Source organism: Siphateles boraxobius, unplaced genomic scaffold (assembly GCF_051911475.1).
Source record: "Siphateles boraxobius isolate OS27281-9 unplaced genomic scaffold, OSU_SipBor_1 25, whole genome shotgun sequence".
Classification (NCBI taxonomy): domain Eukaryota; kingdom Metazoa; phylum Chordata; class Actinopteri; order Cypriniformes; family Leuciscidae; genus Siphateles; species Siphateles boraxobius.
In genome coordinates this window covers 34,919,582-34,935,544 of record NW_027508866.1, presented here as the reverse complement: position 1 = coordinate 34,935,544, position 15,963 = coordinate 34,919,582, and the positions used below count along the sequence as shown (strand labels likewise).

The following is a 15,963-nucleotide window of genomic DNA, read 5'->3' as shown; positions in this document are numbered from 1 at the left end:
CGGCTTAAAAACACCCGAAATTTAAGATGGAAAAAAGTGTATCTTCTAATAAAATAAATACACGTTTCGTTTACAAGGTCTTCAAAAACCACATCTGTAAAGTTTATGGAGTTCGTTTTTACTGATATGATGTTTAAATGTGCTTTTTTTCACACTCAGGGCAAGCCATTGAACCTTTAACAAAAGAATGTCCGTTCCACCTTAACAGGACTGACGATGAGTTTGTCAGAAATATGGCGCTGCGACAGAGACTCTCCCTCCCTTAAACACACACACACACACACACATACTACTGACAGAGCAGGAAACTTCGGGCTGTCAATAGATCTCAGAGAGCCCGTCACTACACTTCACTTATGAGCGGTGTTTGCACTACAAATATTGTTTCTGCTGTGCATGAGGCGTTTATCTCTGCAGACCCTGTTATAAAACAAGAAAAATGTCAGTGAACACGAAATTTGTGAGTCCTTTCCACAGACCGCACTTTTTATCAGCCGCTGCGCCCGCCGGACAAGCCAAACTCACACACCCTGGAAAGGCTATTTTAGCAGGTAAGTGTCTTTCTGTGCTTGTGAATCATAAGAAACAATGGAAGTCATTTCTGTTAATGCTGTTACTGACTCCGGATCAGCTATGCCACAGTTTTTGCACTGTCATCCACACTGTTTACAGTCCTCTGCTCGATTAATCCCTACAGGGCTGTAGTCATCATCACTGCACAGGCGAGTATTCACACTATCGTGTGTGTGTGTGTGTGTGTGTGTATGTGACTGTTTCACTGGAACTGATGCAAAGTAACAAGTAGAACGTTGACACAAAGTAACAAAAGCTCTTTGATACAGGTTAGAACTTCTGTGTTACAATGTAACAATATGCCTGTAACAAAATGGAATGTGTCAGGAAAACGTCACACTACACCCCGAAATCAAATCAAAACAAAACAAATAGGAGATGTATTGCATTGTGAAATAGTTTAATGACAATTAAGCCAATTTCTTTCTTTCTGTCATTTAATGGCATCCGTTTCAGGGACTTTTGTATTGTAAAATTGTTTTCATGCACATTTTCCCTTTTTTATTTCTGTAATGTGTCGGAACATTTTACTTCTGAATCACTTCTCAGAGGTGAAATACAGTAAATTTATTTGAAATACAGTAAATTAAACGTAAAAATTGCTGTATCAATATTATTTAATTTTAATTTGCATTATGGTAATGAGGTGGACAAATGTCATGAAAATAATGCTAAACTGGCTTGATTTTTATAAGCAAAATATATATTTTTTGTTTTGATTATTGGAGCGAAATGACCCAGTCAAGTTCTTCACTTTACTTTATTGATAAAGAAAGTATGTCTTTATCGCTGTTATAAGGGCCTTTTTGTTTAATATTTAACAAGTGGTTGAAAAAAAGGAATGCCAAGGAAATTTCATCATTATTATTTGGAGCTAATAAGTAACAATCAGGGTTATTATCCTTAACTAAAACTATACAAAATACGTTTGTTAAAGCTGAAATAAAATAAAATATAAATGGTTGGGAAAATGAAACTAAAAAAATTAGTAATGTTGCCTTGGCAATAAACTTGAAGTTGAAGCACTAAAATTATTAGCCAGAAATAAAACAAACAAATTGTAACCAAAATATCAATATTAAATAAAAAGACAAAAGCACATAGTGAAATTACTAAAAATTAAACAAAAATTAACATGGAAACGAAAATTAATTCTTATTCAAAATATGAATAAAACTAAAATAATTTGTATCTACTCTTAAGTTGATCGAATCTTCTAGTAATAAAATATGATCAATATATTTATTTATTTAATTTGATCCATATTGCATCTTATTCAATTATTATAATATTTTTATTTGACCCCAGATTCTAAATTATGACATACATTCCATTAGCGATCCATTAACATTCTTTTTTTTTTACTGAATGTTTCTTTTAGTCTGACCTCGGCATCTATGGATAACTAAAAGAGTTGTTGTAGCTTGTCTTTTTCCACTCTTCCCTGAAGTGTCTCTAGTTAGTGTGGTTAATGTCTCGCCAGGGCAGTGACAGTTAATGAGAAACTCATACTAGCTCCATTCACATCTCCTGATGTTCTGCATGAAGCTCATGGCCTCAGTAATGCTCAGTGGAGTGATAAATGTGCTGGATGCATGATGAAATGATGACGGATGAGGCATGGACACATTAACACAGTAACATGGAGTGTCGTTATTGCCAAATATTTGTTTAATAACTAGAACATGCAACTACGAGTGCACTAGATTATGATAGATGCATTCAATAGATGTCACAGTTCACATTTATGTTTAAAGTGATTGTAAACGTTTAATTGGTGTAACAACGTAATGACTTTCTCCACCTCTGAAACAACATTCCTTTCTGCTGACATAATGATAAAAGACCAGTCATACTAGTACTCCAGTATGAAGATAGTTCAGCAGAAAAACACAGAACATCACACCACTCAGTGTTCACGCAAACACACACACAACACCAGTGATTGCATCATAGACTCACTTTGTTTGACTTTAAAGACGTAAAGCCGGATTAGGTGTGTCATTAATACATAAACACGCAAATAATTCAATGATGCAAACCGAGTTCATTTTGGCTGTACAGCAGATCTAAAAGAAAATAGTGTCATTGTTCCAAATATTTTTAGATATGTCAGTGCAAGTTGCTTTCAGTTAAAAAAGCTCAAATGTGCATTGTCTGTGAACCTGGGCACAGTTCTGGAGCGCTATATGATCAAACATCCCTCGCTTCCTTGAAAAATCTGATAGTGGACTCTATAAAGTGCTGTTTGCTTTTATATGCCAGCTGTATATAGAGCAATCTGGATTTGGCCGTCGCATTTGTACTTAGGCCTGTCGCGATTTCCGGCCTCGATAATTTTCATTTGCATGCTTGTTTGTTTTCCTCGTCTCTCTCTCTCTACCAAAGAGACTGGATGACAATATCAACGCTGACCGCCACACATTGATTTTCGATTTGTTTTTTTATTATTATTATTTTTTTTTTTTTTTACTGAGCCCATTTACAATCTATTTGATTGCAGAGCGCCATAGTGCAAGCACTAAATGTCGCTGGTCCCTCTCTCTTTCTCTCGCGCTCTCTCACCCTCATATGAGGCGCCGTTCATTCACGCACACATATATGAAACACTTGCATACACATATACTAAGTAGTCAAATATACATGTATACTGCTGAATGCTCAAACAAATACATATGAAATGCACAACGACACACCTAAAGTCGCTCACGCACATACATGCAAACTCTACACACACGAGATGCGCGCACACACAAACTCTCCACGCACATGAGACACGTGCGCACAAACACAAACTCGCGCACACTCATGAGACGCGCGCGCACACACACAAACTCTCCACGCATAAACTCATATGAGACGCGAGCACACACACACACACAAACTAGCGCACATACTCAAATGAGAGGCGAGCACACACACACACACACAAACAAACAAACAAACTAGCGCACATACTCATATGAGACCACACAGTAGGCTACATGATGCATATGATTCTCAGTGTCACACATTGGTAAGTGCATTTTTGTTAACAGAGACTGAGAGTCCATTGCTTTTATTGTTTTTGGTTGTTTTGTTCATTTAAATAGTCTTTAGAAATAAAAGTTTATTGATCTTTGAAAAGGTGTATCATTATTTTAGATGAAAATGGTCTCAGAACGACAATATTATCGTTTATTATCAATATTATCGTTTATCGCAATAATTTCTTGGTTCATTTATTGTCCAGCAAAATTTGTTATCGTGACAGGCCTACTAGGTACTGATACATCAGTTAGTTTCATATAATTCTACAATAGAGAACTAGTGGTCTAAACTTCCTTTATAACTATTGTTGTAGCAAGTCAAAAATATGAAGCAGCGCATCAGTTATCAACATTAACAGAAATCATCATATCAGAATGATTTCTGAAGGATCATGTGACACAATGATGCTGAAAATTCAGCTTTGATCACAGGAATAGACAATATATTCATATAGAAAACAGTTATTTTAAATACTAATTACATTACATAATACTACTGTTTTTACTGTATTTTAGATCAAATAAATGAAGCCTGGGTGAGCAGAAGAGCCTTAAAAAAACAACCTAGTGTATAATTTGATATGTATATAAAATAAAAATATTATAATATAATATATATTATTTTATTTTATATCATATTATATATTATACACTCTAAAATATTTGAATTGATTTATGTACACATACAGTAACTTCTTCTTCCATGGACGTGTGTTGTTGTGTAGGTTTTGGTGATGTTTTAGCGCTCCTCTTCTCTCGCTCAGGGCAGTTTTGTGACCCTCCGACAGTATAACCTGCTGATTCACCTGCTATTAGACAGATATGTGCTCGTCAGTTATGTCAAAACCTGTTAAACAGGTATATGGTTTTTACAGAAAATGTGTTTGTATATATTAAAAATAATCCTACGCTCTCAAGAGAGCATGCACAGTTTATCTGAGGACAGAACATCATGAAAACTAATAGGAGACGATTAACAGAAACAATTCAGAGAAACTAGTTAATGCACACCTGGAGGAAACATCAGAAATCATTTAGCGGATTTTCATGATGCAAACTTAATCAAATACAAGACAAATTCTGCTGTAAATCAGCTCTAAAAAAGACAATCGTGTCATTATTCACCTCAATTCAGTTCCACAACAGTGTCGATTATTTAGATGATGCAATATGCGTTTCAGTACATCCCATAGGAAAGAAAAATTAAATGAAATCTCTTTAAAATCTGTTTTCTTTCTTCTAGACAGCCATGTAGACTATCGCAGTCTTTCTACTTCAAACTTTCACACTTGATTCAGTCCGTTATTGCTGTTTCTTTGTAATTATTAGTGAAATTTACAAGCAATTTCTGAGAATAAATTACTTTCTACACCAAATGTTTTTTTTCAGTGTAAAGTTTCCAAAGACATCTAGGAAGTGTCTCCAATTGTGCTCAGATTTGACACAAGTCTGCCATCAAAGTTTAAGAGATATTAATATGAACGCAAATGTTTCAGTTGCGCTTCATTTTACAGTAAATGTACTTACAGTGTACTTACCTAAGCAAATACTGGCTAATATAAGGTAACTACATGGGTTAAGTTTAGGTTTAGGGGTAGATTCAGGGTTAGTACCTAGTTATTACTAATTACTATAATAAGTACATGGGAAACAGGACTGTCAAATAAAGTGCTACCAACATTTGTCGCCAGATGTTGTGAACTTCTATCCAGGATCATTTCATAGCTCTATACTCTAACTGTATGACAACTATTGACTCATTGGTATTTATTTTAGTAGAAACACCTCAGACAAAGTTGATACTTAAATTAAAAATAACTCTTCTGAGCTATAAAAGAGCAATACATTTTTATTTTAAAACGTATACAGTGTATAATAACGTCTGCGTGTCGAATCAAACCCATTTGATGGATCATCTGAAGCTTTTCTGCACACATGGCAGTAAAAGAAGCATAAATGTGTAAACAAAGTTGAGATCTGATTAAAGAGCAGGACGTTTGTTCCAGAAGCCACACCCATCTGTGCGAGCAGGGGCGGATCCAGTGAGCCAATCACAGATGGACACGCCCCCTTTCCTACAGATGTGCTCAAAACACACAGTTAAGGTGGCGACAGATCATTGGGATTTACAAGGCATTCGTTATTCATAGAGGTGATCATTGCTGTAAAAACTCGTAATACACCACCGTTCAAGGACACATTCAATTTGTCAAAAGGGATATTAATAATTTTATAAGATTCTATTTCAAGGAAATGCGGCTCTTTAGAACTTTCTATTCATCACAAGAATCCTGAATAATAATATGTATTATGGTTTCCACAAACATATGAAGCAGCACAACTGTTTTCAACACTGATAATAATCATAAATGTTTCTTGAGCAGCAAATCGTCATATTAGAATGATTTCTGAAGGATCATGTGACACTTTGATAGATAGACAGCTTTGATCACAGAAATAAATTACATTTGAACATTTTTAAAAAAGAAAATAGTTTGTTTTTATTTAAAAAAATTATCACTTAAATGAGGCCTTGTTAAGCATACATTTACAAATCTTACCGACGGCAAATTTTTAAGAGTAGTGTACATTTAATTACTTGACTAAAATAAAATTACATTAATTAATCACTATTACTATTAGGGTTAGTGATTTAAATGTATTAGTCACATTTAGTGACCAGAATAGTTCTAATATATATACTGTATACAGACAGACAGACAGACAGATAGATAGATAGATAGATAGATAGACAGACAGACAGACAGATAGATAGATAGTTAGATAGATAGATAGATAGATAGATAGATAGATAGATAGATAGATAGATAGATAGATAGATAGATAGATAGATAGATAGATAGATAGATAGATAGATAGACCGACAGACAGACAGCTGGATAGATAGATAGATAGATAGATAGATAGATAGATAGATAGATAGATAGATAGATAGATAGATAGATAGATAGATAGATAGACAGACAGACAGACAGACAGCTGGATAGATAGATAGATAAATAGATAGATAGACAGACAGTCAGCTGGATAGATAGATAGATAGATAGATAGATAGATAGATAGATAGATAGATAGATAGATAGATAGATAGATAGATAGATAGACAGACAGACAGACAGACAGACAGCTGGATAGATAGATAGATAAATAGATAGATAGACAGACAGTCAGCTGGATAGATAGATAGATAGATAGATAGATAGATAGATAGATAGATAGATAGATAGATAGATAGATAGATAGATAGATAGATAGACCGACAGACAGTCAGCTGGATAGATAGATAGATAGATAGATAGATAGATAGATAGATAGATAGATAGATAGATAGATAGATAGATAGACAGACAGTCAGCTGGATAGATAGATAGATAGATAGATAGATAGATAGATAGATAGATAGATAGATAGATAGATAGATAGATAGATAGATAGATAGATAGATAAATAGATAGATAGACAGACAGTCAGCTGGATAGATAGATAGATAAATAGATAGATAGACCGACAGACAGACAGCTGGATAGATAGATAGATAGATAGATAGATAGATAGATAGATAGATAGATAGATAGATAGATAGACCGACAGACAGACAGCTGGATAGATAGATAGATAAATAGATAGATAGACCGACAGACAGACAGCTGGATAGATAGATAGATAGATAGATAGATAGATAGATAGATAGATAGATAGATAGATAGATAGATAGATAGATAGATAGATAGATAGATAGATAGATAGATAGATAGACCGACAGACAGACAGCTGGATAGATAGATAGATAGATAGATAGATAGATAGATAGATAGATAGATAGATAGATAGATAGATAGATAGATAGATAGATAGATAGATAGATAGAAAGACAGCTGGATAGATAGATAGATAGATAGATAGATAGATAGATAGATAGATAGATAGATAGATAGATAGATAGATAGACCGACAGACAGACAGCTGGATAGATAGATAGATAGATAGATAGATAGATAGATAGATAGATAGATAGATAGATAGATAGATAGATAGATAGACCGACAGACAGACAGACAGCTGGATAGATAGATCGATAGATAGATAGATAGATAGATAGATAGATAGATAGATAGATAGATTGATAGATAGACAGACAGCTGGATAGATAGATAGATAGATAGATAGATAGATAGATAGATAGATAGATAGATAGATAGACAGACAGCTGGATGGATGGATGGATGGACAGACAGACAACTGGATAGATAGATAGATAGATAGATAGATAGATAGATAGATAGATAGATAGATAGATAGATAGATAGATAGATAGATAGATAGATAGATAGATAGACCGACAGACAGACAGACAGCTGGATAGATAGATAGATAGATAGATAGATAGATAGATAGATAGATAGATAGATAGATAGATAGATAGATAGATAGATAGATAGATAGATAGATAGATAGATACACAGCTGGATAGATAGATAGATAGATAGATAGATAGATAGATAGATAGATAGATAGATAGATAGATAGATAGACAGACAGCTGGATAGATAGATAGATAGATAGATAGATAGATAGATAGATAGATAGATAGATAGATAGATAGATAGATAGATAGATAGATAGACAGACAGCTGGATAGATAGATAGATAGATAGATAGATAGATAGATAGATAGATAGATAGATAGATAGATAGACAGACAGCTGGATGGATGGATGGATGGACAGACAGACAGAAAGTTGGATAGATAGATAGATAGATAGATAGACAGACAGCTGGATGGATGGATGGATGGATGGATGGACAGAAAGACAGAAAGTTGGATAGATAGATAGATAGATAGATAGATAGATTGATAGATAGACAGACAGCTGGATAGATAGATAGATAGATAGATAGATAGATAGATAGATAGATAGATAGATAGATAGACAGACAGCTGGATGGATGGATGGATGGATGGATGGACAGACAGACAGAAAGTTGGATAGATAGATAGATAGATAGATAGATAGATAGATAGATAGATAGATACACAGCTGGATAGATAGATAGATAGATAGATAGATAGATAGATAGATAGATAGATAGATAGATAGATAGATAGATAGATAGATAGATAGATAGATAGATAGATAGATAGACAGACAGCTGGATGGATGGATGGATGGATGGATGGATGGATGGACAGACAGACAGAAAGTTGGATAGATAGATAGATAGATAGATAGATAGATAGATAGATAGATAGATAGATAGATAGATAGATAGATAGATAGATAGAAAGATAGATATTTACTCGCATGACAAATTAATATTTTTTGTTTGTTTGTTTGTTTTGACCAAAACAGCCTTTAAATATGGCGGTATTTTCCATCTGTTATATTTCGACTTGTATTATTAATATTATCAATATGAATAAATTGTGTGTTTTGCAGGTGGGTTAGCCGGAGGCATTGAAATCTGCATCACATTTCCGACCGAGTATGTGAAAACTCAGCTGCAGTTAGACGAGAAGGCAAACCCGCCTCGGTACAAAGGCATCGGTGTGTATTTACTTCATGGCTTCATGGTATTATCTTAAGTAGACTCTTAACGATTGTTTCCATGTTAATTGCATCTGCTTTGTCCTGAGAGCTTTTCAAACACTTTCATGTAATCATTATGTGTAAAAACGCATCAGCAGAGACAGAGTCCACTCAGGTTTGAAGGTTCAAAGTTCAGTAACTGATCTGGGTTTGGGTTTATCTGCCACTGGACTTTGTGGCCCCTTTTCACAACAACTTTATCAGCACTGATTGTTCAACCGAGTTCATTTGTTAGCCAATAGCACGCGTGCAACCGGCAGGGTCACGTTCCAACAGTCTGATCATGTTCTCTTCTGAACCGATAAATGAATGAAGTACTCAGCTGCAGGGGATCAGCACTAGAACAATCTGAAAAGGAAATGGATGCTTTTAATAATTCATACCCAACCACGTTTACTATAGATAAGCATTGTAAATGAAAGTAACAGATTAAAAAAACAAGGAACTCCCGAGTCCCGCACACTATCAATACTTGCAAATGAGTATTCAAATTTTATTAGCGACGTTTCGGTCTCACGACCTTCATCAGGCATGATGTCTCAGATTAAAATGCCATGATGCTCTTGGAGACGGTGACTTGCTGTGGTTCTCTGCTCAGTTGACTGTGTGCAGCAGACGGTGCGGGGTCACGGGGTGAAGGGCCTGTACCGGGGCCTGAGCTCGCTGCTCTATGGCTCCATTCCCAAAGCTGCCGTGAGGTAAGCACTCCATACGCCTCACACACTCTCAGTGTGAACTGAATCTGCCGCTCAATGCCGGTTATTCTGGCCGAGAGATGCACACTTTTTCTAGTTTCGCTCTGCTCTCTTTCATCGGCTAGATATTTCTTTTGTAGAGTATAACTTGCTCACTAGCCATCATGACACATGTATTGTCACGCTTGAATGGTTTAAAAGCATTTGCATGAATAAGAGCGTGACATATTGTGTAACACCAACCGAAGATGTTAAGTATGACGGGGGAAAACGTATAACTTATATTATATATATATTTTGATACATTTGATATATTTACTTTATATGCACGCCTGTTTGGCTGCTTTTTTCAGTTTTATTTTGACGATTTTATTGTTTTTGAAATAACGTAGATATTTTTTATTATAGTCGTGTATTTTTTTACAAAATTATTTTGTAAAGCACAGTATTTAAAATCATGTTAGAATGAAACAGTGCTGTTTTAGTATTATTTATACACTTTATAGTATTTATTATCATTTATTTTCACAGTTTCTGCATTAATTAGTTGATTGCTAACGAACGGGTTAAACTGATAAAACAAATGAATCGTAAAATGAACCCTTATATATATATATGTGTGTGTGTGCGTGTCTACAGTATATACTATAAAACTATACTGTATAAACTAATTAAAAAGATTAAAAAAACAATAAAACTTTAATATTGAAATAAACAGAAATTAAAAATGTGACTACAAATATGAATAAAACCTGTATCTTAATGTTACTACAACAACACTGTATGTATATATATATATACAGTATATAAACACATAACTATAAATATATACACATGTATATATAGATTTTTGGATGTATTTATATGTGTTGTGTATATATTTATTCACATTTATAGCTATTTCTTTATTTATAATTCATATTTATTTAGTTATTTTGTTGTGCTCATAAAGCAAAGTTCTGCAAAGTAAATGAGAAGGAAGCTTTTTCTTTTCATTTTAAGCAGGAAACGTGTGCGTGTGTCTCTTTCTCTGCAGGTTCGGGATGTTTGAATTCCTCAGTAATAAGATGAGGGATGAGTCTGGGAAGCTGGACAGCACGCGGGGTCTAATCTGTGGTCTGGGCGCAGGAGTTGCGGAGGCTATAGTCGTGGTGTGTCCGATGGAGACTGTAAAGGTGTGCCAGATGATTATTGCTGATGCTTTTTAGCATGCGCTGATAGTCAGTAACCTAGTACTTACGGTCTACACAGAGAGTGAGCAATGTGATATTTTAGTCTAGTCACATTGCATTGCTCACTTGCAGTCTAGACACAGTATAAGACGTTATTACACTAATACAAATTTGAAGTCTTACAGTTTACTTGTGCTTTACTTATGTAAGAAGAATATTAGGCAAGTGTATTAACAGATTACACTTTTATTGCAGCTTTAATGCATTTATATCTGAAATGCATAGGAAATATAACCAGTGTGAAGTGATTGAACTGATGTGTTCAATGTTAATTTTGATAAAAAATGTTGTTGTTTTTTTCAGGTCAAATTCATCCATGATCAGTGCTCAGCGAACCCAAAGTACAGAGGGTTTTTCCACGGTGTGAGGGAAATAATCCGAACACAAGGTACATGTGTGTGGTGAAAGGTTTGTTGTGCAGCGCCACCTTCTGGAGACAAAACACACTAACAACAAATACATCTGAAAAGTGATATATAAGCTGAAACTGCTTTTCTAGAGAACCGTTTCTAATTTCATTTGATAGTTTTACTTTTATATGCATGTCTGCTTTATACGTTTTATTTTGACAGTTTTATTCTTGATGTTATAGCTAATATATTTTATCATAGTCATGTTTATTATGAAACGACCCCAGAAAAGTTTTACAAAATTATTTTTAGAATTAAACATAGTATTTATAGTATTTATTAATATTTTGGACATTTTCAGTTTCCCTTTTAATTTGAGTTTTTTTAGTGATTATTTTTTAGTAAATAAATTTTTAATCTAGTATTATATTTTAGTTTATTTAATCTATTATGATTAATTATACATTTAGTTAATGATAACAACACTGCCACAAAATTGAGTGAACGGGTAATATGAGAATTTAGATGGCTTAAATCCTTGTATGAAAAAACCTAGTTTTTAGCTTTTATCATTTACAGATTTGCATTTATAACTAATTCAGTCTGGTATGATCTCCCATGAACATCATGTGACGCAGCAATCCATGTGACCGTCACACTTTAAGCAACCTCTGATCCAATCGCTTATTCGAACCACAGGAAGCTCATTTCAATACAAACCAGTCATTGTAGTCGAAAGAAAACAACCTCCTTACTTGTTGGGACTCTTTGAATAATTCTGCTTTGTAAGTCTTTTAAATTATGATCTTTGAATCTCTTTTCTTATTTACCAGGACTCAAAGGAACATATCAGGGATTGACCGCAACAGTACTGAAGCAGGGCTCAAACCAGGCCATCCGATTCTACGTAATGACCTCTCTGAGAAACTGGTACAAAGGTATGAAACATGATGTAGTAATTATAAATATATAAGCACTGTTTGTGCTAATGAAGCAATGTGGCTGAGATGAAACTGTGTTCACTCTGAAACTAGGCGATAACCCCAATAAGACTATTAACCCCCTCATAACCGGAATGTTTGGAGCCTTTGCTGGAGCCGCGAGCGTGTTTGGAAATACACCACTGGATGTCATCAAAACTAGAATGCAGGTGAGTATTAAAATTCATTGTCAAGCATAAAAAAATGAATAATAAAAAAACATGAAGGGGATATTTCAATGTTGTTTTAATAATTGTTTACAGGGATTGGAAGCTCATAAATATAAGAGCACCGTTGACTGCGCCGTCAAAATCATGAAACACGAAGGACCGGCTGCGTAAGTAAACATGACACTCAAGCAAAGTGCCTGATAGAGGTATTTATGGCTGAATCTAAAGCAGTTTTTTAACATTGATAACATCAAATCCTCATATGTGACCCTGGACCACAAAACCAGTCACATAGGTAAATTCTTTGAAATTGAGATTTATACACCACATGAAAGCTGAATAAATAAGTTTCCATTGATGTATGGTTTATGATATGAAAATATTTGGCTGAGATACAACTATTGAACATCTGGAATCTGAGGGTGCAAAAAAATCTAAACATTGAGAAAATCTCCTTTAAAGTTGTTAATTTATGTTCACGATTATGCTGCATTCACTCACAAAAATACATGTTTTGTATATTTATGGCAGGAAATTTACAAAATGTCTTCATGGAACATGATCTTTACTTAATATCCTAATGATTTTTGGCATAAAAGAAAAATCTATAATTTTGACCCGTACAATGTATTGTTGGATATTGGCACAGATATCCCCGTGCGACATGTGACTGGTTTTGTGGTCCAGGGTCACATATTAGAATGATTTCTGAAGGATCATGTGACACTGAAGACTGGAGTAATGTTGCTGAAAATTTAGCTTTGCATCACAGGAATAAATGACAGTTTACAATATACTCAAGTAGAAAACAATTAGTTTAAATTGCGTTAATATTTCACATATTACTGTATTTATTTTTGCAAATAAATGCAGCCTTGGTGAGCACAAGAGACTTCTTTTAAAAACATTAAAAATCTTACCGACCCCAAACGTTTGTACGGTAGTGTATATATGAAATGATATTTTGCATGCACACATTCCTACCAAATTCGAATGTATTGCATAATGACACGTACATGTTTCTGAAAGGTTTTGTTTGATTGACTCTTATGTATTCACTTAAATTTCTGTCTATTCTCTAGATTTTACAAAGGCACCGTCCCCAGGTTAGGTCGCGTGTGTCTGGACGTGGCTATAGTGTTCATAATCTACGAGGAAGTGGTTAAAGTTCTCAACAAGGTGTGGAAGACAGATTAATGAAGCGCTGATGTGGAGCGACAGCTGTTTACACAGGGGCCAAAATATCTGCCAACAGCAGATGACAAAGAAAGTCACTGGAACGTACTTAATAACCATCATTTAATCAACACAGACAGAGATTTCACCAACTAATGTGAGACAGAAATCAAATACTTGAAATTAGTCTAAAGATAAATAGTATTTACAAAAAATTTTTTTTTTTAAATGTTTTTATGTAAAACAGCATCTAATTTTTATTTTTTAAATATTAGGTATAAATATTATTATATGGTGCAATTTACCAGCAAATATTATACTTGTTTTCCGTTGTTTGTTTTCCTTACATGTGATCACATACTAAGTTCTGTCGGCCTTCTATGAACACCATAAAACTTAAACAGAATATGCATCTTAGAAAAAAAAAAAAAAATTATATATATATATATATTATATTATCACCCTTAAAATAAAGTCTAACCCAAGACAAAAAAATAGTTAGGGTAAGAAATATATATATTTATCTTGGGTTAGACTGTATTTTAAGGGTGACAACAGTTATATTGCACTTCCTCAAATAAGTACTGAGTAATATTCATTAACTACATGTACTTCCTATTGGGTTAGTTACTTGTAATTATGCTAAATTTACTGTTATTACTTTACTAAGTACATGTAGTAATGTTATGTCTACGTCAACATCCCCTTAAAATAAAGTGTAACCTTGTCTTGTTTTCTACTACAAATATATAAAGATTTTTAAATTAAACATTGTTAAAGACACATTTACTTGAGAAGAAAAATGCCTTGTTTAGGAAAAATGTATCAAAATTAAGTGGCTTTTTAAATTATTTAATTAAATTAGTTCCTAAAACCTGATTCCATTTTATTTTTCAGACCATTTTCAGCTTTCTTGTTTTCAGCAAAAAAACTCTTAATTCTGATAAATTTTTCATTAAACAAGACTTAATCTTTTTTTTTGTAAACTTTATTTAATTTTCTGATATGACATTTGTTTTTAATAAACAAAGCTCCAAAAAGGAAGCAATAGTAGAGTATACCGAATGTATAAAAATAAGGGAACTCTAGTTACAGAGAAATATCCTTGATACAAAATCCCACCTCTGAAGAATCAATCTCTTTGCAAGGATCATAATTAAAGAAATAGACTGTCCTTCAAATTTACTAAAAGAAGGAACAGAAATAACTCCAAAAATGCCAATCATTGGATCTGGAACAATCTCTTTTTTTAATACACTTTTAAAAGTAGGTCAAAAATATCAGTCCAGTACTTGTGAAGGTTACAACATGTGCCCTCCTCAACCGGGCATGAGTTACATACAGGGACGCTTCAGGTAGAGATTTGAATTGGATTAAGTTGTGTCGAGTATAGTGTATTTTCTGAAGACATTCCTCCCATTGTGCATCCTCAGTAGTGATCTAAATCCTTCTCCCATGTTTCCTAATGGTAGTTGTGTCACAAATCCACCAGATAGAGTAATACATTATAAATATGACATGACTGATTGACTGAAATATGACTGTTTTGCAGATATCTAAAAAAGTTCGAATTTTGTTGCTCGAACTTTGATTGGAACAAAAAATGGCTTTTATATAAAGTGAGTTGAAACAGCCGATATACCCTTCTGTTTCCAAAGTGAAAAAACACATCATTAAGTGTGGGAATGAAGGAGTGATTCTTGCATATAGGGCTATCGAGATATAGGAGCTTTCATATACATTAAAACAAGACTTAATATCTTGATTCATTTCGCTTCTCAAGCAATGTTACGATATTTTTACTGGAAAACAAGACAAAATCACTGAGTAAGAAAATCATTTTTAGTCACTTTCTAAGATGCATAAATTAACCAAAGCTTTTAATTATAACATAAAAATGTGTTTAATACCTTATAGTGGTACATATGATACATGCACTTTCACATTTGGTAGCAATTCAGGTTTAATAATTATTTTAAGTGCCTATACTAAAATACATCTTATGATCTATTTTTTTAAATTCTTGTTTACATTTTCATTTCCATCACTGGCATATAATTACACCGTTCTGTAACAGTATACCTTAATAACAGTGACATGATTCGTGTTATGATAACTGTACGCCTCAATCTCTGAAATCAACACCACA

General features: G+C 33.7%; 1 protein-coding gene across 1 annotated transcript; it reads left to right on the top strand.

Moving 5' to 3' along the window:
• Positions 1-218: 218 nt before the first annotated feature.
• slc25a1b (slc25a1 solute carrier family 25 member 1b) lies at positions 219-14,247 on the top strand. Its single transcript, XM_077243727.1, has 9 exons — positions 219-551; positions 9,062-9,169; positions 9,810-9,909; positions 10,943-11,081; positions 11,442-11,526; positions 12,322-12,426; positions 12,523-12,638; positions 12,732-12,805; positions 13,721-14,247. The coding sequence occupies exons 1-9, from the start codon at positions 440-442 to the stop codon at positions 13,833-13,835; spliced, it is 954 nt and encodes a 317-aa protein (XP_077099842.1). The 5' UTR covers positions 219-439; the 3' UTR covers positions 13,836-14,247.
• Positions 14,248-15,963: the final 1,716 nt, after the last annotated feature.

Bases quoted from the DNA above. Each gene is read 5' to 3' on its own strand.
- slc25a1b (XM_077243727.1), top strand. From the start codon at position 440: ATGTCAGTGAACACGAAATTTGTGAGTCCTTTCCACAGACCGCACTTT. The intron at 9,170-9,809 runs GTGTGTATTTAC...TTCTCTGCTCAG, and splicing joins GCCTCGGTACAAAGGCATCG to TTGACTGTGTGCAGCAGACG. The intron at 12,806-13,720 runs GTAAGTAAACAT...TCTATTCTCTAG, and splicing joins AAACACGAAGGACCGGCTGC to ATTTTACAAAGGCACCGTCC.